Below are 25,477 nucleotides of genomic sequence, written 5' to 3'. Positions count from 1 at the left end.
AGAAATCCTGCCTTCTGAATAGGAAGATGTAGGTAACACCAGACTGCAGATGCGCAATCTATCAATCGTTTGTTATAAGATTCAGATAATTATTTTTTAAAAGCCAGACAATTTAAATGAGAATAAGAAAGAAAAGTATTTCTTTGTGCCCCCCTCTCCCTGTTAATGCCCGACCTGCCCCCTGGCAACACTTTGCTAGATCCGCCCCTGCACAGTTACCAGCTGTCAGCTACATAAAAAAGGATCCTGGTGTTATTTGTCTCTCAGAAACAGTTCATAACTTCAACTCATTCCTGTCACCTAAAAGGTAAACCTGTTTCTCCATCACCTGTTCAGCTCTATTCAATTCAATTCAATTTTATTTATATAGCGCCAAATCACAACAAAAGTCGCCTCAAGGCGCTTCATGATACAGAAAAAAACCCAACAATCATATGACCCCCTATGAGCAAGCACTTTGGCGACAGTGGGAAGGAAAAACTCCCTTTTAACAGGAAGAAACCTCCGGCAGAACCAGGCTCAGGGAGGGGCGGGGCCATCTGCTGTGATTGGTTGGGGTGAGAGAAGGAAGACAGGATAAAAGACATGATTCAGTAAGGACATCTCCTGGTTTCATCTTCATGTTTCCCTCTCACCACATATCCAAACCGACATCATGACCAGCAGGTTTACAGCTGTGGCTCCAGCAAACATCAGCTGATACTAGAAATTAATATTAAATAAATTCTAACAACAGCTGATCAAGCTTAAACGTGCTGCTGTTGTTTAGCGCGACATCCGCTGGTTTCCTCTTTCGGCGCAAAGTGAGCGATAAACAAACAAGAGAGAAAAGCCGATCAGCTGATCATTGATCAGTTTCATGATTGAAGTAGAAACAGGAGAGGGAGGGGAGAGGATGAGAGAAGAAGAGGCAGCTGTGCAGCAAAGTCACAGAATAACTGCAGCTTTGTGCCTTTTTCATTGTAGCTGAATTACGGGACAAACTGTGTTACTTTTCACTTCAATACGAAACGTGTAATATTTTTTCTGAATACGAGATGATTACGTTTTTTAGGGGACGGTTGGAAACTCTAATAATTAACCTTATGAATAAAATAAAGTTCACTATCAGTAACATCATAGCACCCACCCAGCTGTATAGAAACTCCGTCATGCTAGCTCACACAGTACGAAAAAGTCAGCACAACGAAAATAAACTCCACCTAAACTTGGTTTATATCTGACCCAGATAGACTGCAGGTCATAACTTCTTACCTGAAGTTCAGTTCACCGCCTCGGGGCTCTCCTCCTGCCTCCCCTTTCCTTCATCCACCTGGATCACATTCCTGCATTTTGTTGGCTGGTTTTCCTACAAAACACAACAAACATTAGCCCGCAAAGCCACCGCGAACAAAGCAGCATAGTGCAACAAATTCAATTCAAATCAATATAAGACTTATTTGTAACCTACATCAACAATTATGATAAATTACGTAACAACTACAACAGCAGACTGACCTTCGTGTAAATGCTTGGAGCAGACTAACCTGTGAGCTGGAGTGTTCTGGGACGTTATATTTGATCTTTGAATGGCTGCAATCCAGACCATCCGTCGCCTCTTTGTTACTTCGGAAACATGGCTCGAACAATTTCTCTTCAACGACGTAATCTGATAACAACCGATCTCTTTACCCGTCGGCTTCCCGTGGCTGTCATGCGACCGGCTATTGCAGTTAATAATACAACAGCTTCTTGACATTTCTGTGTTTCTTTTTATCGCTGTGTGACTGATTTCAATTGAAAGCCTGCATGCGCTAGTACCTCTTGCCACTCATACCTACAATCCTTTGTGGTTTTGACGTCACATTTTCAAGCTCTATTTGTTTTGCTCTACAGGTAACCAGGGGCGGATCTAGAGAAATTTTCTTAGGGTGGCACTTGCCACCCCATGCCACCCTTTTACCCCTGCAGGTAACCCCCAGCTCGTTTCATCAAAGGCTCAGAAATCCCTGATGAAACGAGTTTCCTGCAAAGCTTCAAATCTGAACAGTTCCTTATCAGCAGAATTAATAACAGAAGTGGAGTCACTGTGGAGGGTAACTGGAAATTTGAATTGTTTCCTTGTCTTGGAAAAAAGCATCAAACAGATTAAAAATCCCCAAGATGGTGCCAGCGTGCACGACAAGCCGTCTCTTTGGGTTGTGTCTGCTGGTTGTTGCCTATCTTCTTCTATGTTGCCCTGATGGCTCTGCTTTACTCGGCTATGATCGCCAAACTCTTCTGAACCTTCGGCCACTAAAACCCCGAATGCTTGATTTGGAAAGCAAGCCAGAAAATCTTATCTACCTGATTGCCTACATCGCTTACCATTTACCCTTCTTCGCAGGAAGCGCTCTAGAAGACGGGGAAAACGAGGTGGCATCCTGGTACGCTTCAAGGCTTTCCTGAAATCACATGGAGTAAAGAAACCTTGTACTCTTACAGATGTGCTACTATATTTTCGTCCTCTCTGGGACCAGTCCAGTTACAGATTCAGCTTCCATTGCTGGATCCGGTCTGTTGGACCTCCTGCTCCCTCGGTCCTGCCGACGAAGCCTTCACCTGTCTGGCGATGGGTGCAGTCCTACAGAGGTGGCGTGAATCTCAGTAACCTTCGTCCACTGGGACGTGCTCCTGTTAGCAACACTTCAATCACGCTTCGGATGGGCCTGCTAAACAACAGGTCACCGTCAAACAAGACTTTCATCCTAAATGACTTTTTTATCTCGTTGGGACTGGATTTTATATTCCTGACGGAAACTTTGACCCAGTGAGTTTTCTTCTTTCTCTGAACTCCTTCCCCCGATCGTTCATTTTTCAGAGGTGTAGGGCCAGCTTCAGTATTTAAAAACTGTATGAACATCACTCCAGTTTTAGCAAACTTACACAGGCTCCCTGTAAAATATCGTATTGATTATAAGATTCTTTTACCTACTTTTAAAGTTAAATAATATGGCGCCCTGTTATTTAAACGAACTCCTCAACATGTACGACCCCAAAGAGCACTGAGATGCTCTTAGCACAACCGAGGTCTCGACTGAAGCACAGAGGAGATGGGCCTTCGCAGTAGCAGCACCCAGACTCTGGAATAATCTGCCAGAGGAGATTCGTACTTCAGAGTCTATTCGGTCTTTTAAATCGCGTCTTAAAACTCTTTTTGACTTTGGCTTTTAATTCGAGTTCAGTATGAGTACCATCAGGCCTGTTTTATGTTTTTATTGTTAATTTACTGTCTTCTTATTTACCTGTATTTGTTTCTCTATTTTTTTCTCTTGTTTTTAACCAATTGTGAAGCATTTTGGTCGACTCTGTTGTTTTTAAATGTGCTATACAAATAAATTTTGAATTTAATTGAATTGAAAATCAAGACAACTCAAAACATAAAAAGCAAACAGTTCAGAGCTGATTTTTTTGTATTTTTATTGACATTTTCTTTTATACAGGGAGTGCAGAATTATTAGGCAAATGAGTATTTTGTCCACATCATCCTCTGCATGCATGTTGTCTTATTCCAAGCTGTATAGGCTCGAAAGCCTACTACCAATTAAGCATATTAGGTGATGTGCATCTCTGTAATGAGAAGGGGTGTGGTCTAATGACATCAACACCCTATATCAGGTGTGCATAATTATTAGGCAACGTCCTTTCCTTTGGCAAAATGGGTCAAAAGAAGGACTTGACAGGCTCAGAAAAGTCAAAAATAGTGAGATATCTTGCAGAGGGATGCAGCAGTCTCAAAATTGCAAAGCTTCTGAAGCGTGATCATCGAACAATCAAGCGTTTCATTCAAAATAGTCAACAGGGTCGCAAGAAGCGTGTGGAAAAACCAAGGCGCAAAATAACTGCCCATGAACTGAGAAAAGTCAAGCGTGCAGCTGCCAAGATGCCACTTGCCACCAGTTTGGCCATATTTCAGAGCTGCAACATCACTGGAGTGCCCAAAAGCACAAGGTGTGCAATACTCAGAGACAAAGGAGCTTGCAAAGAAAAGCGTCTGGACTTCTTTAAGTTGCTTGAAGACGTTTCACCTCTCATCCGAGAAGCTTCTTCAGTTCTAAGGTCAAATGGTGGAGAGTCCCAGATATAAACCTAGTGGGAGTTTCCCCCCACAGAGGGACAAAAGGACCCCTGATGATCCTCTAATCGCCTGAGCCAAGGTGTGAAACTGGGTGTGGGTCCCAATCAGCCAGAGTTTTGGGTGAGCTCATTGTGAAACCTGCCCCCACCTTATCATGCGAATTCCTGAGGTCAGATGGCCCAGGATGTGAGTGGGCGTTAAGGCGTCTGGGAAGGGATCTATATAATAATATATATATCTGATTTTAAACCTGGTGTTTACTGATGCCGACTGAACCGCCTCACCTTCATACGCTCTGAACATCTTGTTGGAGAGTCTGTCTCTGACCTGGCATCAGAGCAGCTCAGTCAGCAGAATCAAATCTGTACACATGAATGTTTGTTCCTCTGAAAACCAAGTGATGTTAAAGCCAAAGCTCCCACTGGGCCTCACGTTATTAACATTTATTTATTTATTTATTTAAAACAACACTTCTGGCTTTGATTTACAAACTGCCCTGAGTTTTCCTCAGAACAACAACATCCCAGTGCTCCCAGAAAACACCTTCAGTGGAAACCTGTCAGATCAGTTTTCACCTGTCATACTAAGTCTTTCCGGCTGGCAGTGAAGCTTTCAGTTGTTTAATTTTTCATCCTGACAGAAACATCCTGGTCACAACGTGGATCACTCGTCTGTCCGACTGCTCTCTGACCCCCTGAGTTCGTACGTTACCCTCGTGTCACATCAGCATTTTCTCATGCTTCACCAAGAGCAGAAAGGAAACACCGTGAATGTTTTTTAACACCCACTGAAGCTCTGAAAATCTGAAACTGTACCAAACTTTCTCAGAGCTTTGTCAGAACAAAGAAGGAAGAGCATAGTCTCTCTGGAAGGTTCGAAAGGATCTGAAAACCTGCAGCTGCAAAGTCCACATCCACACCAGCACACTGACAGGTGACACAGAGCGATTACAGTTGTGACTTATGTCCGTTTCAGGAAACTGGGGTCATCGAGCAGCTGTGAGAACCACTCTGAGTCACCATCCACCGTTTGCTGCATCACCTTCTGCTTAAAATGGAAAACTGAAATTTTAATTCACAGAATAAATAATCAATAATAAATTATTAATAGAAACCGAGGCCACCTGTGTGATTTAAAGTAACGTGACTCCAATGATCTTCCTGACTTGTGTCCACCTGCAGCTCCACACAGAACCTCCCACGAGGACTTCATGCTCCACTCCACTGTGTCCTTCATCTTCTTGATCTCCGTCCTCCTCAACCTGCTGCTCCTGCTCGCCTTCCTGCTCCTCTGCTCAGTTCCTACACCTTCCTCCTGCTCCTCACTGTGTCTCATCGCCACCCTCTTCTGGCTTCACCTCTGCATTCACCGCATTAATAAATATAAGCTCTCCTTTCAAAACACACTGCTCTCACTTTATTATATATGCTGGTGGTAGATCTGGCCTTCTTGCTGTGGCCACTTTAACAGAAACACACAGAGACTGATTCTGATTGAGGGAACAGAGAATAACCATCAGTGATGTCACACAGAGGCCTGAGCGGACAGGAAGCACTGCAGCCTGCTACCAGTTAAAACAATAAATGAAAAAGAAAAAAAAAGAAACAAAACGAAACCTATAAACAAAATAAACATGACATTAAATAAGAACAAATGAAAACAAACAAATAAAAAACAAGAAACTAAAAAATAAAAACAATAAAAAACAAAATAAATTAAAATTAAATTAAAACAAAACATACTCAAACAAAAACTGTCAACAAAATAAAAACAATAAATAATGTAAGAACAACATGCGGAGTCCCCGCCTCCCGGGAGGAAGAGAAAAACCCACAGCTCTGCTTTTACGTGCTTTTTCCGGTCTCGCGAAGTCTCGGGTTTTATCGCGGTGATTGTTGGTAGCAGCGGAGCTAGCAGAGCGCTAACAGAGAGCTAACGGTCAGAGCGGAGAGAACCTCCGCGAAGCTGCTTCAGAGCCGCGGAATGAGCTCCTGGTCCCGCCGCTGAGTTTGGCCCCAGCAGGGAGCTGCAGACGGTCACCCCAACATGGACGTAGACGTTCCGAACCGATCCCCCGCGGAGGACGGGGAGCTAGAAGACGGAGAGATCTGCGATGATGACACCGAGGAGAGAGCGCCTCCACGGCGGGGGGATGGGAGCAGGCCCCGTGGCGGTGCTCCTCCTCGGCCGCGAAAGCCGCACAAGCACCCGCACGGCGCGCCGCCGCACTTGGGCCACCCGCCGCCGGACTTCCGCCACCTCATGCCCTACAGCCTCGGCCCTCACGGCCCATTCCCGCCCGGCCACCGGCAGCAGTGCGGGCCGAGCGGGCCCGACCGGCCTCCCTCCCCGCCACCGCAGCAGCAGCCTCCCGGGCTCGGCTCTCATGGGGAGCCCGGGCCGCGGTCCAGCTTCTGGGAGCGGAGCCACGGCGCACTGGGACGCTTCCGGCACCGCGGCATGCCGAACGGAGGCCCCGGGGGCTGGAGCCGGGGCGGCCGGGGGGGCAACAGCAGGCCGCCTCCCGGACGGTACCTGCCCGGAGAGAGCCACAGCTCCCCCGCGAGGAAGCGTATCCTTTCTGCTGTGTCACGTGCCCTCTCCCCCGGGACGGTGATTGAATTAGGCAGCCCGCGAGGAGCCGGTCAGGGTTTCATTGATTACATATTGGTTTAATGAACAGCCCATTGATCTGTGAGTGTTCTGGGCTTCGACTGGTTCACGTTTCACACTCCACCAGGTGCGTGCGTGACAGCAGGAAACGAAACCGGCGCTGTGATGACGTATGTGTGGTTGCGACTCCCCCATCAGCTGTCCTCATTCATCCGCTACACGGTTACATCAGTGATCGATTATTTCCTCGTTCATGTATTGATTGATCGATCATATTGAAAAGATCTTGAAGACAGCTGTGAAAAGCCCAAATCAATAGATCAATACTTTATTGATCCCACAAGCGGAGTTTTAGTGTTACAGATGAAAGATGGTGCAGTGTATAACAAACAGCTTAGAGGTCAGCCTTCTACAAACTACAAATACACACACACAGTGCGTTAATAAATAATGTTTGGATGTGAAGCCAATAATCAAAGGTTCAGCTGACGAACTGACATCATGAGTTCCATAATTGAGAAAGCTTTGATTAGTTTTCAGAGGGCTGCGAGTTTTCTGCCATTTGATCTGCGATCAATAATCCGATGATAGGAGAAATTTGCTTCTTTTACATGGACATTTTTTTTGTGAGGATTTCTTAATTTGTTCGTTTTTTAATTTTACACATTCTTAAAAATGAAGCTTTTCGTTGGTAGCAAAGATTTAAGTCTTTTTGAAAATTTTATTTTTTAATATTTTTTCTTTTAAATCATGACTTTAAAAATGAAATGAGTATTGATCCCTGTTGGTCAGTAATTCTTGATCAGCGTTCTTTAACGCAGACCTCAGAGAAACCTCTCGGGAGGAACCGGCTCAGGAAGGTGGCTCACGGCGCTCCCAGGCCGGAGAGCAGTGGTGACGAGTCCTTCGAGGATCTGCTGTCCAAATACAAACAGATCCAGATCGAACTCGAGTGCATCCGCAAAGAGGAGACGATGGCCCTGGAGCCACGGACGTCACCAGTCAGGGACGACGTGGTGGAGTGCGTAGCCGCCGCTCTAACGGACACCAAAGCTGAACCGGGCCTGGCTCTGAGTCTGGCAGCAGCCGCGGATGAGGTGTCGGAGCTGGAGAGGAAGAAAGTGTTCCAGGCCTTCAACATCAAACCGCTTCGTCAGAAACTCCCCACGCCGGCCGACCTGGACGAGCTGCAGAAGAAGTGGGCGAAGCCTGATGGTGAGTTCGTTATCCGAATGTTTGCTTTCACATCGCAGCTGTAGACGCGCCCCTTTTTACCTGTTTGGCGACTTAAACCATGTTGAGGACCAATCACTTCCTGTTTGCTGTGTAAAGTGTTTCTACAGCTTCCTGTTCTGTGTGTCAACAGGTGAAGGGGATCAGCCAATCACAGATAACGGAGCAGAATTGGAAGGAAAAGGTGCCAAAGAAGCAGAAGAGGGGACGCGCGAGAGCGGCGGTGAGCAGACTGAGGCCGCCGGCACGAGTGTACACCGTACCGATGCAGCAGACTCTCCGATTGATCCTCTGAAAGGACGTTTCACTGTAGGGTGGACCGGGGTTGGTTGCCACATTGCTTATTACTGCAACAGTAGGGGGCGCTGTGGGATTCTGCTGATGTCGCACATGTGACCTGCTGATCTGTCCACTTCGCTGTTCTGTCACTTTAATGGGGCAGAGAGATTTTTCAGGTATTACAAGCTCACACGGCGCGAGCTCTTAGAAAAAGCTCAAGTTCTCACGAGCTAGCTAACACCAGATGGTGCTCCGGAGGTCAGCTGGGGATGTCTCGGCCCGAGTGTGACAAACGCTTCTGCAGTCTGGGTACGGCCTCAGTGTCTGAACCCTGACGGTCCAGGTGCCAGGTGTGTGTCAGGACCGTGAGAGGCCCAGTGCAAGGCTCAGCTCAGCTGTTTGTCCTTTAAAGGGTCACTAAACAGGAAGTTCCACCTTCTTCCCCGCAGCTGTAACAGGATGACAGGGTATTCGCCTCTTTCTGCCAGAACGAATCTAAAAAATGAGCCTTTTAACGATGGAACTGAAGGTCGTCATGTTGCCGGGATCTTCGGTTCATGCAGCAGTGAAAACTGTGACAACGCACGCCGGTCCACCCTGCAGAGTCCCCTCACGGCCCCCAAACCAGAGTTTGATTAGCACCGTGCAGTGAGGAGCAGGCGACCTTTGATGAAGACGCTGTGTTTTCACTTCCTGTGCAATGTGTGTCCAGGTGAGGGAGAACAGCGAGCAGAAGGAGGAGAGCCCGCAGACGAGAGGCCGTGTGACCCGTGCATCATGGAGGAGCAGGAGAAACCACCGCCGCCGTGTCCCAGCGAGTCGTCGGCGTCCAGCGAGGACTCTCCAGACAAGGTGAGGCCGTGCAGCTGCTACCCGCAGGGAAAAGATTCAGCCGTTCGCTTCGATGGCGTTTGGTTTGTGTCACGTTACGTCTCCTCTGTGTGTGGTCAGGCCACGGAGAAGGTGGTGGTGGTGGAGGAGGAGGAGCTGTCAGAGCTGCAGCTGCGTCTCCTCGCTCTGCAGTCGGCCAGTAAGAAGTGGCAGCAGAAGGAGCAGCAGGTGATGAGGCGGAGCAAAGAACGCATCACTAAAGCCACTCAGGAGAAGAGCTCAGGCCCCGGGGCCGCCCCACCTGCCAGGCAGAGGGTCACCACCAGGTCTGCTTCCACTGCCGCAGCCGCCACAGAGAGGACCAGGACCAGGTCCAAACCTCAGGACAGGGACCGCGAGCGAAACAAGACCGGGCCCAGACCTCAGGACAGAGACAGACTCAAGCCGTGTCCTAAAGCCGGACCTAAAGGCCCGCTGGAGAGGGCCCGCCCCCCGGGGAAGGCTCACATCACCAAGAAGATCAGCCCAGGTGAGACAGATGTGCGGGCTGTGCCGCCTTAAATGTGAGCACGCTTAGAAGTGAAGCGGAAAAACAGCGGCCAGCTCTGATTGGCTCTGAGTGTTCCTGTGTGACGTGTCTCACAGTTTCGGTGGCAAAGCAGGCGTTCAGGAAGCAGCAGGTGAGGACGTGGAAGCTGCAGCAGCAGAGGGAGCAGGAGGAGAAGCGACGGCAGGAGGAGGAGGAGCGCCGCAAGCGGGAGGACGAGATCCGGCGAATCCGCGACCTGTCCAACCAGGACGAACAATATAACCGCTTCATGAAACTGGTGGGTGGGAGGAAGAGGACGCGCAGCAAGGTAAGGTGCCGTGTGCGCACGCCCAGTGTGGTCACCTGACTCTCACCTGTGCTGACTCACCTGTGTCTGCTCAGTCCAGGGACCGGGACCACCGCAAGTCTGCAGGCAAGCCGGGCCTGGACACCTCGGGGAACCTCTACCAGTACGACAACTACGACGAGGTGGCGATGGACACGGACAGTGAGACGGGCTCGCCAGGTAAGGGGGCAGGAGGTGCACCTGACGCACCTTTCGCTTCCTGTTTCCCGTTTAAACTGGTTTGTCTGCGTTTCAGTCCCGTCGCCAACGCACAGCAACCTGCTGTCTGTGGAGGAGGCGGCGTGCATCCCTCACCTGTACGGCGCCGACCCCGTTCCTTTCGGAATGGTACGCCCCCTCCTCCTCATCACCACGGTTACCTTCCGAGGAGCTCGCTGATGTCTGGTTTTTTTTCTTTCCACCCCTCAGGAATTCTCGCAGCCCTTCCTCCCCCCACTGCTCTCCGCCATTCCTCCCCCACCTCCTCCCCTCCCCCCTCCCCCAGATGAGCTGGAGCCCCCCCCAAAACCTCCATTTGCTGATGAAGAGGAGGAGGAGGAGATGCTCCTCAGGGAGACCTGCCTGATGTCTATGGCCAACAAGAGGGTGGTGGTCTCGGAGGTCCGCGGCGTCACGTGATGATGTCATGTTTAGATTGTGCTGATGATGATGATGATGATGATTTTCTCTCTGCAGAAGAGCTCCAGCGCTCCTCCTTCTCCAGGTGGGCCTCCCCCTGCAGACCTTCAGCCTCCACCCAGAGGAAACCTGAGCACGGTCAGTCTGAACACGGTGCCTCAGCCCCGCCCAAACAAGGCCGCCAGAGCACACCTCGCCGCCAGAGCACCGCTTGTGGTAAGAGGCTCGCTGCACACCGCTCCTTATTTAGAAACAAACATGGAGCCTGAAACTGCCCCTCACCTGTCTGCCCCTCACCTGTCTGCCCCTCACCTGTCTGTCCAGCTGCCCAGACATAAGACGGTGGTGGTTTCTCTCAACGACTCTGACGACAGCGACTCGGACATGGACGCCTGCAGCTCATCGCAGGCGGTGTTTGGCGGCCTGGAGTTCATGATCAAAGAGGCCCGAAGGACGGTGGAGGTGAGTGCGTTCACCTGAACCGTCCGGGCACGACGACGATCGTTGTGCAGCCGGAATGTGTCTGCGGCGTTGCGTGATGATGTCACGACTCTGAACTTCTTATTTCTCAGGCGGCGAAGCCAAAAGGAGCGTCGGCCTCTGAGAAGGAGAACAACCCGGTCCGAACGCCAGAGGCTCTGTCTGACGCCAAGAAGGCCGAGTACCGCCTACTCAAAGAGGAGATCGCCAGGTACCCACGTGACCTCTCTCAAACACACACACACACAAAGACTTTTACTAACTCTGTGGGTGTGCACGCTCACAGCAGGGAGAGGCAGAGGATGATGAAGGAACAGAGCCCTCGTGGCTCCGCCTCGCCCGCCACTGCAGACTCCATCGACTCCTCCCTGAAGCCAGCGGTGGAGCTGAAGCTGAGCGAGGCCGAGCTGAAGCTCAGCAAACACAGGTGAGATCTTAAAACACACCGGGAGCTGGTGTGAGGTTTTCGGTGGCGCCGCTTTGACTGTGGGAGTCTGCTGCCCTCAGGGAGCTGCTGCAGAGAGACGAGGCCATGCTGCGACACCTGCTGCAGCAGGAGCTGAAGAAGAACGAGTCGCTGAAGGCCGCCGAGGCCAAAGTGGCCAAACTGAGGGAGCAGCTGCAGGCGTCGGAGAGGATCGTCGGCGCCAACAAGACGCTCCTCAGGAAGTTGCGCGAGCAGGTACGCCAACTTTACCGCCCCAACTGTGGCGTCAGCACGGCGGCACTCAGATGCAGGACATGAAGCTCAGACTCCTCCTGGCTGCTGTGAAGTCTCTTTGTTTGGTGTCGTTTGACCGCCTCCACGTCCTCTGCAGGTCCACCGGGTGGAGCAGCGGGTCTCCGTGAAGAAGACGGTGGCGGTGCGGTTGGAGCAGGAGCTGGTGCAGGCTCACCTAGCCGCCGGCAGGGCGCCCAAACGGCGAGCGGACTCCAGCCGGCCCGCGGTGAGTCTTCCTGTTTCTCTGTGGAACCTGCAGGTTGTGTGTTTGTCTCCTCAGCAGAGAAACACTCAGCCAGAGAGGCTTTTATTCTGAAAAAACAGTTGCATGAAGAATTGCTGTTGAAACTTACAGGTGAGGCAGTTAGCTGTAGTTAGCTGGCTGGTTAGCTAATAAAGCTAATTACCCATCCAGTCAGCTAATGAACAGCTGAGGCAAGGATCAGGGTGGGACCCACAGTGGGGAGGCGCTGGCTAAACGAACTCGGGCTGTTACAGAGGACGCTTGCGCTCACGCAGCTCCTCACGGCGCCGGTAACCATGGATTCAGAGGCGTTGGTGGTTACATGCACCCGCCGATAAAACTATAAGAAAGCTCTGATGGAGCGCCGCTGTGTGCAGGTGTGTTTACCCTGCGTAACGTTATCCTTTCCAGCTCAGCAAGTTGCCGCGGCGTGACGCAGCGCCCCGCGGTTCTGAGCGCCACTTTGCCGAGCTCATCGCTCAGAAGCAACGACTGCAGCAGCTCGAGTCCGAGTACGCGCTGAAGATCCAGAAGCTGAAGGAGGCGCAGGTGCTGCGAAACAAAGGCGTCCTGCCAGAGCTCCCCGTAGAGCCGCCGTTGCGATCCGCCACGCCCCCGGACCCTCAGGTCCAGCCGCCGCCGCAGCCCTCGCTGCACGACCTCTCCCAGGACAAGCTGACGCTGGACAGCGAGGACCCCGCAGAGGCCGAGGATCACGAACCAGAACCTGCGCCCGCTGCTGCGGCCAGAGGCGGCCGTCGCTCCTCCTTCCGTCAGTCCAGCTGCTCCTTCACCAAACCCCACCTGGACGCCACGAGCTCGGCTCCGCCCAAAGACGTCGGCACTGCCGCCAAGCCCGTGAAGGCGCTGCCCAGTGGCTCGGCAGGCGTGGAGCTTCCTGCCGAGATGTTCGCGGGGCTGGACGTGGACGCCCTGCAGCGGCTGTACAGACAGAAGACACCTCTGGGAGATCTGCTGCTGATGGAGCTGCAGGTGCTGGGGGAGGACGTGGACCCCGCCCTCGCCGCACAGGTGAGCGGAGACTGTCAGAGGGGCAGCTGAAGGTCTCGGGGGAATTTCACGCTAACGCTCTGTGTCCGGTCATCCAGGTGTTTCCGGCTGAGGTGGAGACAGCGGTGAGTTCGTCGGGCGGCTTGGAGCTGAGGCCGCTTCCCTTCGGACCGTACCACAGCCCTCTGCTGGCCTTCAGGTCCTACAGGTAGCTCCGTCGTACCGACAGCAGCAGAGCTCGTATGTGGTCTGTGCGGTCGGCTCACAGCTGTGTCCTCCCGCTCAGGTTCAGCCCGTACTACAGGACCAAGGAGAAGCTGTCTCTGAGCTCGGTGACGTACAGCAACGCCATCGAAGCAAAGAAGTGCTTCTGCCGCTTCGACCTCACGGGAACGTGCAACGACGATGGCTGCAGATGGTGAGCGGGGTGTAAAACAACAAAACAAACTATTTGAATAACGTGATATCAATTCATTAAATCCTGAATCGATTTTTGCATTTAAATGTATCTCCGGTTAAAGCTCAGGAAATATTTCAACAAACAGCTAAAGCAGTAAGTGAGAGCAGCTACGAGGATGTAAAAACAGAGCGTGGATCTTTCACCTGACGGCACGTCCACAGACACGCCGTCGGGCTGAAGGCCAAAAGCTCACAGATCCTGAAGCTGCAGGTTGCATCACTCTAACCGCCAGAGGGGCCGATGGCGCGATATGGCAGCCTCGCCTCTGTCAGTCTGCCCAGGGCAGCTGTGGCTACAACTGTAGCTGCCTCCACCAGTATGAATGCGAGAGTGAATGAATAGTGGTGTTGTAAAGCGCTTTGAGGGGTCCCGAAAAGCGCTATATAAATGCAATCCATTATTATTATTATTATTATTATTATTATTATCATTATTCTAACCCAAGTTCACTGAACCAGCAGCAAAAGCAGATCAAACTGAGCTTCACGTTTGATGAACTTCGTCATGACTTTCGCTGTTTTACTTTGACATCAAAGCCTCATCTCTGCTGTTCAAACTGAAGAAATTTAAACCTAAACGATCGCTCAGCTTCTGTAATCAAACCTCAGGTAACGTTCACATGTTGATTTATGGTTTTCTTCAGTGTTTGATCGACTGCAGAATATGTTTAAGGTTATCTGCTATAAAAAGGCAGGCCTGCAAAAACTCAAACTCTTACCAAGTATATTTGTCTTATTTCTAGTCAAAATTATCTCATTACACTTAAAATAAGACACAATCAGCTACAGGGCAACATTTCAGTAAGCTAAAGGAACTTGTTTCAAGACAGTGAATCTTGAAACTAGAGAAAAACTAGAGATTTTTCACTTGTTCCACTGGCAGATTTTTTCACTTATTTTAAGCTAAAATATCTTGTATTAAGTGAAAAAATCTGCCAGTGGAACAAGTGAAAAATCTCTAGTTTTTCTCTAGTTTCAAGATTCACTGTCTTGAAACAAGTTCCTTTAGCTTACTGAAATGTTGCCCTGTAGCTGATTGTGTCTTATTTTAAGTGTAATGAGATAATTTTGACTAGAAATAAGACAAATATACTTGGTAAGAGTTTGAGTTTTTGCAGTGAGGAAAGTCTGCTTCATGTTTTTATCCTCAGTTACTTTGACACAAAGTCTCCCAGTGTCAGCTTTGTGCTCACAGACATAAGCTAGAAAAAGTTGCATTTCCTGCGAAAGTGCGGTGTGAATGCCGTGTAGTGGAATCTGCTGAAAAGCTGAAGAAGCTGAAGTACACATTAGAAAAGCTGCTGAAATCATAAAAATTGCAGAATTGTAATGAATTAGCAGAAATACAAGACGATTCCCTGAGCTGTCTCGTGAAACATGTTTCCACGGGCGAGATTCAAACCCGGGCCTCCTGCTCTGAGAACCGCTGCTCATCGCACTGAGCTTGTTTAGAGCTGGGCGGTTTTTTTCATATCACGATATGTGTTTTTCATTTCAGGCGATAACGATATCTATCACGATATAAGCCAAATAACTATATTTGTAAGATTTAAATGTGCCGTTGCTCACAAGTAAAATGTGAAATAATCAGCAGCTTGTTTTTATTTAAATATTTATTTCCCATAATAAGTTCAACAGGGTAGATGTACTTAAGGAACATAAGACTTTTTCAGATAAATAAAGGCAAATATTGCAAACTACACAAAAGGCAGCCGCTAAAGCGTTTAAGTTTCAAAATAGAACAAACGAAACAGACTAAATTGTCAATTCCACTTAGAAACAAAATATTAATTCTAAAAATAAATCTTAGTTTGTTTTACAGAAGAACAGACAAAACTGACTAACTTTTGTCAATATCAAATAAACTGAGAACTAAAAGGAAATTCTCAATCTCTCCTTGTTGTATAGCTGAGCTTTTCAAACAGTTGTAACAGTTACTTTAGTCTGACAAAAGCCGAATGATGAATTAGCGCTTCCAGTCAGAGACTGAGCTGCACCGCTTTATCGTATTTCCAGACTTGCTTTCGGCACATTTACAGTGCAGCTGCTCTGTTTTTGTCAGTCTTGAAATAGCAGAAATACCTTCACACTACGGAGCTTCTATGGCTCTTCCGTTCGACAATCTCTCCGGCGTTGGAACCATCATCTGTTTTCTCTTCGGTAACCTTCGGTCACGCTCTCGGTTGATGTTTCTCTAGTCGGCACACTCATTTCCTCCATTACCCGGCGGCACGGCGGCTGGCTGCTTCCCAAACAAACACACGTGCGGCTTGGCACTTGTGCTGTACGTAACAAGTCACGTGACGTGACACTGCGGCTGTGATTGGTTCGGCTCTGCGCTACTTCATTTGGATTGGCTGTCCTTCTTTTTTTTTTTTTTTTTTAAGAGGACAAGAGCGGCGAGGTCTATCGCAATAGTTTAATTTTTCTATCAAGAAAAAGTTATTTCGCGATACATATCGTTATCATTCTATCGCCCAGCTCTACGCTTGTTCATTCATTTTAATGGGCCAAAGAACGGCATAGAAATCTTAATATTTTAAAAAGTGTGAAATAGATCAGGGCGATATGGCCAAAAATATTTATCACGATATATATTTGAAAATTTGCGATAACGATATAACTGACGATATAATTGATGCGAGACAAAATACAACTCCACAACATTACTAGCGCAAAAAGACAACCTTCCATTTATTTTCACTTAAACAAGAAGCTGGTTTTTATGTACATTAAAGCTTTATAAAAATGTAACAGTGCAAATGCAAATTCCTTGCTGAAAGTTTAACCAAAAGGCATTTCCAGTAGAAATGGGCTGACATATCCTGAGCATAACCATGTATAATATCCACTGAAGTTAAAAAGAGGTGCTTTGCAACATTAAACTGCAGTGTGCAGTATGCATTTTTCGGACCATAAGGTGCACGGGATTATACAGTGGGGCAAAAAAGTATTTAGTCAGCCACCGATTGTGCAAGTTCCCCCACTTAAAATGATGACAGAGGTCAGTAATTTGCACCAGAGGTACACTTCAACTGTGAGAGACAGAATGTGGAAAAAAAAAATCCATGAATCCACATGGTAGGATTTGTAAAGAATTTATTGGTAAATCAGGGTGGAAAATAAGTATTTGGTCAATAACAAAATACAACTCAATACTTTGTAACATAACCTTTGTTGGCAATAACAGAGGTCAAACGTTTACTATAGGTCTTTACCAGGTTTGCACACACAGTAGCTGGTATTTTGGCCCATTCCTCCATGCAGATCTTCTCGAGAGCAGTGATGTTTTGGGGCTGTCGCCAAGCAACACAGACTTTCAACTCCCGCCACAGATTTTCTATGGGGTTGAGGTCTGGAGACTGGCTAGGCCACTCCAGGACTTTCAAATGCTTCTTACGGAGCCACTCCTTTGTTGCCCGGGCGGTGTGTTTTGGATCATTGTCATGTTGGAAGACCCAGCCTCGTTTCATCTTCAAAGTTCTCACTGATGGAAGGAGGTTTTGGCTCAAAATCTCACGATACATGGCCCCATTCATTCTGTCCTTAACACGGATCAGTCGTCCTGTCCCCTTGGCAGAAAAACAGCCCCATAGCATGATGTTTCCACCCCCATGCTTCACAGTAGGTATGGTGTTCTTGGGATGCAACTCAGTATTCTTCTTCCTCCAAACACGACGAGTTGAGTTTATACCAAAAAGTTCTACTTTGGTTTCATCTGACCACATGACATTCTCCCAATCCTCTGCTGTATCATCCATGTGCTCTCTGGCAAACTTCAGACGGGCCTGGACATGCACTGGCTTCAGCAGCGGAACACGTCTGGCACTGCGGGATTTGATTCCCTGCCGTTGTAGTGTGTTACTGATGGTGACCTTTGTTACTTTGGTCCCAGCTCTCTGCAGGTCATTCACCAGGTCCCCCCGTGTGGTTCTGGGATCTTTGCTCACCGTTCTCATGATCATTTTGACCCCACGGGATGAGATCACGGGTAGATTCACTCTTCCCAGTCTGGTGCAGGTCTACAATACTTTTCCTGGTGTCCTTCGAAAGCTCTTTGGTCTTGGCCATGGCGGAGTTTGGAGTCTGACTGTTTGAGGCTGTGGACAGGTGTCTTTTATACAGATGATGAGTTCAAACAGGTGCCATTCATACAGGTAACGAGTGGGGGACAGAAAAGCTTCTTACAGAAGACGTTACAGGTCTGTGAGAGCCAGAGATTTTCCTTGCTTGAGGTGACCAAATACTTATTTTCCACCCTGATTTACCAATAAATTCTTTACAAATCCTACCATGTGGATTCATGGATTTTTCTTTTCACATTCTGTCTCTCACAGTTGAAGTGTACCTCTGGTGCAAATTACTGACCTCTGTCATCATTTTAAGTGGGGGAACTTGCACAATCGGTGGCTGACTAAATACTTTTTTGCCCCACTGTAAGGCACATTAAGCGAAACAAAGCAGTCAGATAAATCAAACTTTATTAAACTCATTCTTCTTGCTTCCTCCACTTCTGTACCATTGATTCATTAATGTTGAATCCTCTGGCAGCTGCTCTATTCCCATGTTGTTGCAGTGTATTAATGACTAACCTCGTATTGTGGATGGATTATCTCAGTTGTTCTCCTGACTGAAGTTTGGTCCGTTTACAGCATCCTGCCATGCGATTGCATTTGTCTCTAACCATCAGGAACCTTCACGTTAACTTTTATAAGTGGAAAAGTGTTAGTGTTCGTCCTCCAGCTTCACTGTTTATGTTATGCTAACATAGCTGTGTCGCTAGCGATCACGTAGCACATCATTATATACCAGCTAGCCCAACTTCAGTAACCCTACAAACGTCACTGCTGTTTAGTTTCCTGTCTTCATTTATGTTGGAAGTGATAGCAGAGCTGTACATTTGAATTTTTTCAGAAATCTCTCAGTCAGAACATGCTATATCATGCTTAGCTAACTAGCGAAACTAGCGAGCTAACTTCCGCTAGCTTCCTGCTAACTTCTAATTCCGTTAAATGTAATAAATTTTGTTTTCATGGATGCCTGGAAGTTAAACTTCATAGTTACCCCTGGTAAAGCAGCAATGCTGAACGTTTTATTAAAGATGAAAGAATTTAGACAGTTTTTAACTCTCAGTGATGCTGCAGTGTTCGTTTGACCTGAAGCATACGGAGTTTAGGACCCAGATTACTCCCAGATTTAAGAGCATCTTAGTCCGACAAATACGACAATAACGACGGCCGCTTGCATGTTCTGCAAAAAATGTGCTTTGTCGTGTATCTGACGGACAAACACCAAACCAGTTCCACATCACGGAAGTTGGGTTAGTTTTTACAAACCAGTTCTGGTTCATCTGTTTCACTCAACAATCGGCCATGTGCGTATGAAAACAAAGCCACTGCGCATGTGCGTTTTACTCATATTCTATCGCGATATTTCATTTTCCTATCGTTGCCTAACATTATACCGGTATTACCGTGAACGGTATAATATGGCCCAGCCCTAGTGTGAAAGTTATGAGCACCAAAAGATATAGCCGGCATCAGCAGAGAGAGAAGAACAGTTTAAAGTTTGAACAGTCGGATAAAAGCTGGTTAACCAGCAACACGGAGCAACTAGAATCACTGCATGTCTTTGTGAAACCTCACGGCGGGCACGTGCGGGTTATATTCCTGAGCCTGACCGCTGAGTGTGCACACACCCCGCTGATCGCTGGTGGACGTCACACCACAAAGTAAAACAACGCAGCGGCACGTTTGCGTGATGTGTCGCCCTGTTACCGTGACGATAATGTTACCCGCCTGAGTCTGTAGCTCTTCCTGTTTAATGTTTGTCCCTCTGCGCCGCAGGCAGCACATGAGGAACTGCACTCTGAGCGGAAACCAGCTCTTCCAGGACATCCTGTCCTACGACCTGTCGCTGATCAGCTGCTCCGACGGCAGCTCTGACGAGGACGTGTGCGCCGCCACAGGTGCGGTGGGTGCGAAGCCTCGGTCTGGTGGTCGGCAGGTGTGTCACGTGGAAGCTCAGGTGTTTGTGTTTGTTTGCAGAGAAGTACATGAAGAGGCTGTTCGGCTCTAACAAGGACCGCATGGGCGTCGACCAGAAGGCCGTCCTCCTCGTCAGCAAAGTCAACGAAAGCAAGCGCCACGGTAGGTCAGCATTCCCGTAACGTTACGCCCACTGCTCCAGCCGCTTCCGTGCTTCTCACCTGTCCCCTCCATCTTCAGTCCCGCCCTACACCACCTACAAGGATGCGAGGAGGTGGAGGCCGAAGCCATCGACGCAAAGTGACCTCAGTCCCGAGGACGACGGCAGCGGCGACGAGGGGATGGCGGCCGGTCACGTGACACCTGGCAGAGGTTAGTGAACGGGGAGGATTTCGTCGTTTCCTCCGTGGCAGGTCTGAGTGAGCTCACGTGTGTCTGTGTGCGTGCAGACAGCGGCGCTCACGCCGGCCTCTCTGCTCTGGACGCGTGCGTCACCTCGGAGGACAAACGCTACTTCATCAGTGAGACGGACGACATCGCCAACCTGGAGGCCAGCGTCCTGGAGAGCCCCCGAGACACTCAGCTGTGGATCAAGCTCGCCTTCAAATACCTCAGTCAGAGCGAGACGTAAGTCCCCGCCTACCTCAAGGTCTGTGCTGCGGAGCTCCACCCCCTTTAACCTTGAATCTGTCCCCTGCAGCTCTGCGGCAGAGTGTTTGGAAGCCGCCCTGAACACGCTGTCACGCGCTTTGGAGAGCAACTGCGATAATCCCGAGGTGTGGAGCCATTACCTGTCCTTGTTCTCCAGGCGGGGCAGCCGGGAGGAGGTGCAGGAGATGTGCGAGATGGCGGTGGAGCACGCCCCTGACTACAGAGTGTGGTGGAACGTAAGTGAGCGTGGTTTGCTCGCAGGAGCCGCTAGCTCACCGCACAGCTCAGCGGGCTAACAGTGGCGCGTTGGTGGTTTTAGCGTTGTTTATCAGGTAAATGTCATAATGACCTCTGACCTCTGCTGCTCAGTACCTGAACCTGGAGAGCTCATTTGAAGGGAAAGACTACGTGTGCGAGCGTCTGCTGCAGTTCCTCCTCGCCGAGGCGTCGTCTGGAGTCACAGAGATGCTGTCCTTCGAGCTGATGGAGGCGCTGCTCTACAGAGTCCAGCTGAGCCTGTTCACGGGCCGGCTGGAGAGCGCGCTCGCCGTCCTGCAGGTGAGCCGCGACCTCGGGCACCTGCCTCACGCTGTGCACCACAAACGTAACGTCAGAGTGGGACGAACATTTTTCACAGAGTTTAAAGAATCAGGTTCCTAAAAAAACAAACAACAAACACAGCTGTTTACGTCAGTGTGCAGCCATGTTGGGGGCCACATGACTGGCTGTCACCTGTATTCCAGAGGGCGGGACTAATGTGACGTGACATCTGCTGTCTGGATTTCTCCTCTCAGAACGCTCTGAAGTCACCTCAGGACCGGAGCATCGCCGACCACCTGATGGCCGCCGACCGGGCGCTGCTCTGGCTCTCCTACATCCACCTGACAGAGTTCGACCGACTGCCGGCGTGCCTGTATGACCCCGCGGAGTCCGGCCCGTCCCGTGTAGTCAGCAGGGAGCCGTTCCTGCTGCCATGGAGGACGCCGCAGGACATCAGCACGCCTGCCGACATCCTCATCGCTCTCTTCCAAGGTATGGCATTGCGACCCAGCAGACACGCGAGGTTCTTGTCTCCCTAAGCTTAACTGGTTTCTACTTTCTGTGTGACTGTTTCCTCTCAGATGGCGTCCGTCAGTGCAGCGACGACCACGCATCTGACAGCGAGAGGACGCTGGCCTGCCTTCCTCTGCACACCAACCTCATCTTCCTCTACAAGTTGCTACAAAGGTGAGCTCGCTGCTGACATCACACTGTGAGGAAGCGGGATGAACATTCGAGTAATCAGAGCCCCGCCCACCTCAGACCGCTCTGACTCTGTGATTGGTCGGTTGACCTCGTCACGCTCGCCACACGGTTAGTGAGCCGCACCGTACCTGACCAGAGGAGCAGGTGTGGTGACGCGAGGTCACCTGTGAGGTCAGTGCGGAGTGCGCCATGTTTGTTCTCTCGTGTGATGTCATCGTGTCAGGTTTGTGAACAGCTGTGAAGTCAAAGGTCAAATCTGTTTGTGCTCGGTGACATCGTGGTCTATGAAGCGCCTCGCTGTGTGTGTGCGCAGGTACAGCGAGGGCGTCGCGCTGTGCGAGTCGCTGCTCGAGTTCTGTCCCGAGTCGTGCGTTCTGCGAGACGCTGTGGCCGACCTCCACCTGCACGGCGGGAGCGGCGACCGGGCGGTCAGCATGTGGCTCCACGCTCTGGCCGAATGCCCCCACAACGCCGAGGTCTTCTACCACTGCTGCAAGTTCCTCATGGCTCAGGTGAGCTCGACCGTGAGTCTGTGAATAAAGTTTAAGCTCCGCCTCTCGACGCTAAGAACAGTCTCTGTGTCCACAGGAGGAGGCGGGCGCCATCACGCCGCTGTTCAGAGGCTTCGTGCTGTCGCTTTGCGAGGACGAGCAGAGTCCGAGGACGCCCGTAGATGTGCTGCGGTACGTCCCGACGCCTCAGTCTTCCCAGCTGTAGTCCGCACGGACAGCTGATGGCGCTCTGTTCTTCCTCCCTCAGGCACATCCTGGGCTTCTCCTCTTCCTCCGAGCTGCTGGGAGGTCCCGTCATCAAGAAGGAGCTGCAGGAGCGGCTGAGCCAGCAGATGAGCTTCCTCCACCTCATTCACTGGTTGGTGTTTAAGGTTTCATAAATGGCGTCCTGCGGTGATGATGAAAGCGGGCGCAGTAGGGTTAACGTGCTCACTGTCGTTGTAGTCGGTGGCAGTGGCTGCACGGCTCGGTGGAGGACGCGGCAGAGGCGTTTGAGCGCGCACTGGGGGCGGTCACCCAGCTGGAGGAGCTTCACAGGCTGTGGATGGAGTGAGTTCACCTGCCACAGGTACTTCCTCCTCGACCGCACGCGCCTGCTGCTCACAGTTTCCCTCTCTCTGCAGTTACCTGACGTTCAGCTGCAGCCCGCAGGCCCGCGCCGCCACCGCCGCCTCACAGTCCAGGACGTTCTCAGACCTGGTCCAGCGCTGCCTCAGCACCACCCCCTCAAGACTCGAGCTCCCCTTCAACGCCGCAGAGTTCTGGAGCTGCTACCGCTTCCACAACAAGGTCAGAGGTCGAGTCTGCTGCCACACGCCATCTTCACCTGCGTGATGTCACGACTCCGTGCCGTCGTCACACAGATGTGAGCGCTCGCTGCCTTGCTCAGCGGCAGGTCTGTAGTTGTAGTCTGCTGATGTCATGTCTCCCTCTGCAGGTGGTCGCGCTTTACCTGAGCTGCCTGCCGCCATCCCAGCATGCACTGGTTCTGGAGAGACTGTGCTACACTATGCCCAATAACACTGAGCTGAGCCTCAGGTACACACTTGGAGGAGGACTGGGTGGAGCTTAATGCCACTTGTCAGTGATTTGACTCCAGTAATGAGATGGAAAATACATCTACTTCCTGTTTGTCGTTGGATTTAAATCATCCGACCGCAGGGACAGTTTAGCTCTGCCCACATCAGCGATGTCACTGCTGTGTGTCTGCTCAGGTTGCTGCACCAGGAGTGGCTGGATGGGAACGTGGAGCACCTGAAGTTCCAGGCCCGGATGCTGAGCGGTAACACCCCCAAGTGTCTGAGCAGCTGGAAAATGTGAGTGCGTGTCGACAGTCCCGCCAGATCAGTGATCAATGATTACTGCGTCCTGATTGTGTGTGTGCGTATGTTCATAGAGCAATTGCTGTGGAGGAGGAGCTAAAGGAGCGAGCTGAGGTGAGTCTGAGACTGAATCAAATCAAGAAAAGAGGGTGGAGTCTAGCTGAGCACTCAGTGGTGTTTGTCTCCGCCCCCTTGTTGTGTTTCAGGTGCGTCACATGTTCCAGCAGGCCCTGCAGAACCTCCCACTGAGCGCAGCCCTGTGGAAACATGTAATATACACACACACAGATAATCACATCACATTAGACAAGCTGTGATTGGACAGCTGCTCTCAGATCTGAAGGGGGGGGGTCCTAAAAACTTGGACTGGGAAAAGAAATGCTGGAATCTGATTGGTCAGAGTGTGTGGCCCTGTAGTAGATCTGAGATCAGCTGTTCAGATAGGGCGTCGGCCCATGCTGATTGGCTTGTACTGCCTCGTATTCTATGACCATGTGACTATAAACAGTTTGACTCACCTGTATACAGCATGTTCACCTGCCCTCCGTCCCCGTCCCCCTCCCGCATGCCCCCCCCCCCCCCCCAACCTTTGTTTATCCCTCCCTTTGTCCCCCCCACACCCTTGTAGCGTCTGCTGCTGGAGGCAGCGGACGGCGGGGCCTCGGAGCGCCTTCGGCGGCTGTGGGACTGCTGTCAGCGGGCGGGGGTGAGCGTGAGCGGGGGCGTCGGCCCATCGCTCGGCGAGGACGGCTGATCAGACTGATCAATAATAGATCAATAATGAGAGGCTGTAGGTGACTGAGTGAGAGCAGACGAGGTAAGCCAGACGTCCCCCTCCCCGGCCGCTGAAGCCACGCCCCCTCCGGGAGCGCGTCGGTGTGAGTGTAAGTATCGAGAGCTGAGTGCCGCCCTCACTCTTCATCACCTTTCTTTAGTTCCTCACTTTTCAGTTGGAGTCATTTCCCTCCCTTTTATATCTCATTTACCCGGCGGGGGGAGGGGGGTGCTGAGGGTGTGTTTGGCGCCTGTGTGTGTGTGTCAAGAGGACGCCGCCGTCGCCTGTCTGTGGACTCTTTAGTTAAACAAACTGAGTGTTACTGAGGCGACGCGGCAAGAAAGGGAGCGGATGCAGAGACTGGACCGACCACCGCCGCTGTTGGCCACGCCCCTCTGAGACTCATGTGCAATGTGCTTTTGTTTTGTCAATCAGCTGATTAAAGAGTATTAGCAGCAGAGGAGATGCGCGTCCTGCCACTGATGTTTTTTACATTCACCTGTTATTAAATTATTTTCTAAAATAAGAGGGTGTGTGCCTCTTCACTGCCTCCGTGTCACTTCCTCCAGCAGCGGCTTCCTGTCACAACCAGGAAGTGACACATTCACATCAGTCGTATTTGACGTGATTCTCTGGCTGTGTCCCAATTAAGAGACCGCACGCTTGAAGTACGCATTTTAAGTGCGGTTACGTCACCGCCACGCGACGACGGCTGTCCCAATTCAAAGTGTGCTTCAAACGCATACTCCAAATGCGCCGTCGATTTCCCCAAATATCAAGCGTGGTCCGGTGCACGCTTCGTGGTCCCATATATCCCACAATTCATAGCACAGCGGTGGGTGTGGATAATTTTGCCGCAAAATACGGCAGAAGGGAGCGGCTGAAGAGGTTTTTTTTTTTTCAAACTTTATTGAAATTATAAAGCGAACAGTCAGTCATTCCAGTTCAGTTCGTACAGTAGACATACAAGGCAAATAAGAGTAACAATATACAGCACAATGAAATAAGAAGGATAAATAAATAAAGGATAAAAAAAAGGGGGGAATGTGACAGACTTCATAACAACTTTGTACTTGAAAGTTGTGACAGCTCATTCCTTAAACATTTCTGAATGAATTTCAATCAATGATAAACCTTTTTTATTGGAAGTTAATTTAAGAGAGTTTAAGTAATATTGAATTTCAATCAAAAACAAATTAAATGATGGGGTTGAGTTTTGAAATTTACATTTATGTATGTGGAATTTCCCCAATAAGATGGAGCGGCCGAAGAGTGAACTGTCAAAAGTACTGAATATGACGTCACTTATTTATGTGCGAATGTTTAATAATTAGTCAGTCATACAAACACAACAAGCTGAAAGTCAGTGATATATGTGTGTGTGTGTGTGTGTGTGTGTGTATATATATATATATATATATATATATATATATATATATATATATATATATATATATATATACATACACACACACACACACACACACACACATCAGCTGGATAG

The 25,477-nt window shown here is 49.9% G+C and overlaps 1 protein-coding gene across 2 annotated transcripts; it reads left to right on the top strand.

Moving 5' to 3' along the window:
• The first annotated feature begins 5,996 nt into the window (after nucleotides 1-5,996).
• On the top strand, nucleotides 5,997-24,135 carry zfc3h1 (zinc finger C3H1-type containing). 2 transcript variants are annotated; one of them, XM_085415143.1, is made up of 36 exons: nucleotides 5,997-6,668; nucleotides 7,538-7,924; nucleotides 8,076-8,165; nucleotides 8,934-9,073; nucleotides 9,173-9,581; nucleotides 9,698-9,909; nucleotides 9,984-10,107; nucleotides 10,184-10,275; nucleotides 10,357-10,548; nucleotides 10,624-10,782; nucleotides 10,891-11,028; nucleotides 11,139-11,257; nucleotides 11,333-11,473; nucleotides 11,554-11,728; nucleotides 11,865-11,993; nucleotides 12,423-13,043; nucleotides 13,121-13,230; nucleotides 13,309-13,440; nucleotides 19,328-19,449; nucleotides 19,529-19,630; nucleotides 19,709-19,840; nucleotides 19,918-20,095; nucleotides 20,169-20,355; nucleotides 20,489-20,677; nucleotides 20,914-21,151; nucleotides 21,241-21,346; nucleotides 21,678-21,876; nucleotides 21,953-22,047; nucleotides 22,124-22,234; nucleotides 22,321-22,425; nucleotides 22,500-22,665; nucleotides 22,814-22,914; nucleotides 23,091-23,192; nucleotides 23,273-23,312; nucleotides 23,405-23,467; nucleotides 23,827-24,135. In XM_085415143.1, exons 1-36 carry the CDS (start codon nucleotides 6,143-6,145, stop codon nucleotides 23,950-23,952), a joined length of 6,258 nt encoding a protein of 2,085 aa, XP_085271269.1. In that variant the 5' UTR covers nucleotides 5,997-6,142; the 3' UTR covers nucleotides 23,953-24,135. The 2 variants fall into 2 exon arrangements, with proteins under 2 accessions (XP_085271269.1, XP_085271270.1); XM_085415144.1 differs by lacking the exons at nucleotides 23,273-23,312; nucleotides 23,405-23,467; nucleotides 23,827-24,135 and having other exon boundaries at nucleotides 22,814-22,956; nucleotides 23,091-23,182.
• Nucleotides 24,136-25,477: the final 1,342 nt, after the last annotated feature.

This window comes from Rhamphochromis longiceps, linkage group LG7 (genome assembly GCF_057381845.1).
Source record: "Rhamphochromis longiceps isolate RC_006_pf linkage group LG7, R_longiceps_female_GT1.1, whole genome shotgun sequence".
In the NCBI taxonomy this organism is placed as follows: Eukaryota; Metazoa; Chordata; class Actinopteri; order Cichliformes; family Cichlidae; genus Rhamphochromis; species Rhamphochromis longiceps.
Note: the sequence above shows the minus strand (reverse complement) of the source record. Positions and strands in the feature narration are given on the sequence as shown.

What these genes read in the sequence shown, in the direction of transcription:
- zfc3h1 (XM_085415143.1), top strand. Translation starts at nt 6,143, where the DNA reads ATGGACGTAGACGTTCCGAACCGATCCCCCGCGGAGGACGGGGAGCTA. An exon ending in GAAGTGGGCGAAGCCTGATG is followed by an intron (nt 7,925 to 8,075) that starts GTGAGTTCGTTA and finishes GTGTGTCAACAG; the next exon opens with GTGAAGGGGATCAGCCAATC. An exon ending in ACGCCCGTAGATGTGCTGCG is followed by an intron (nt 22,048 to 22,123) that starts GTACGTCCCGAC and finishes TTCCTCCCTCAG; the next exon opens with GCACATCCTGGGCTTCTCCT.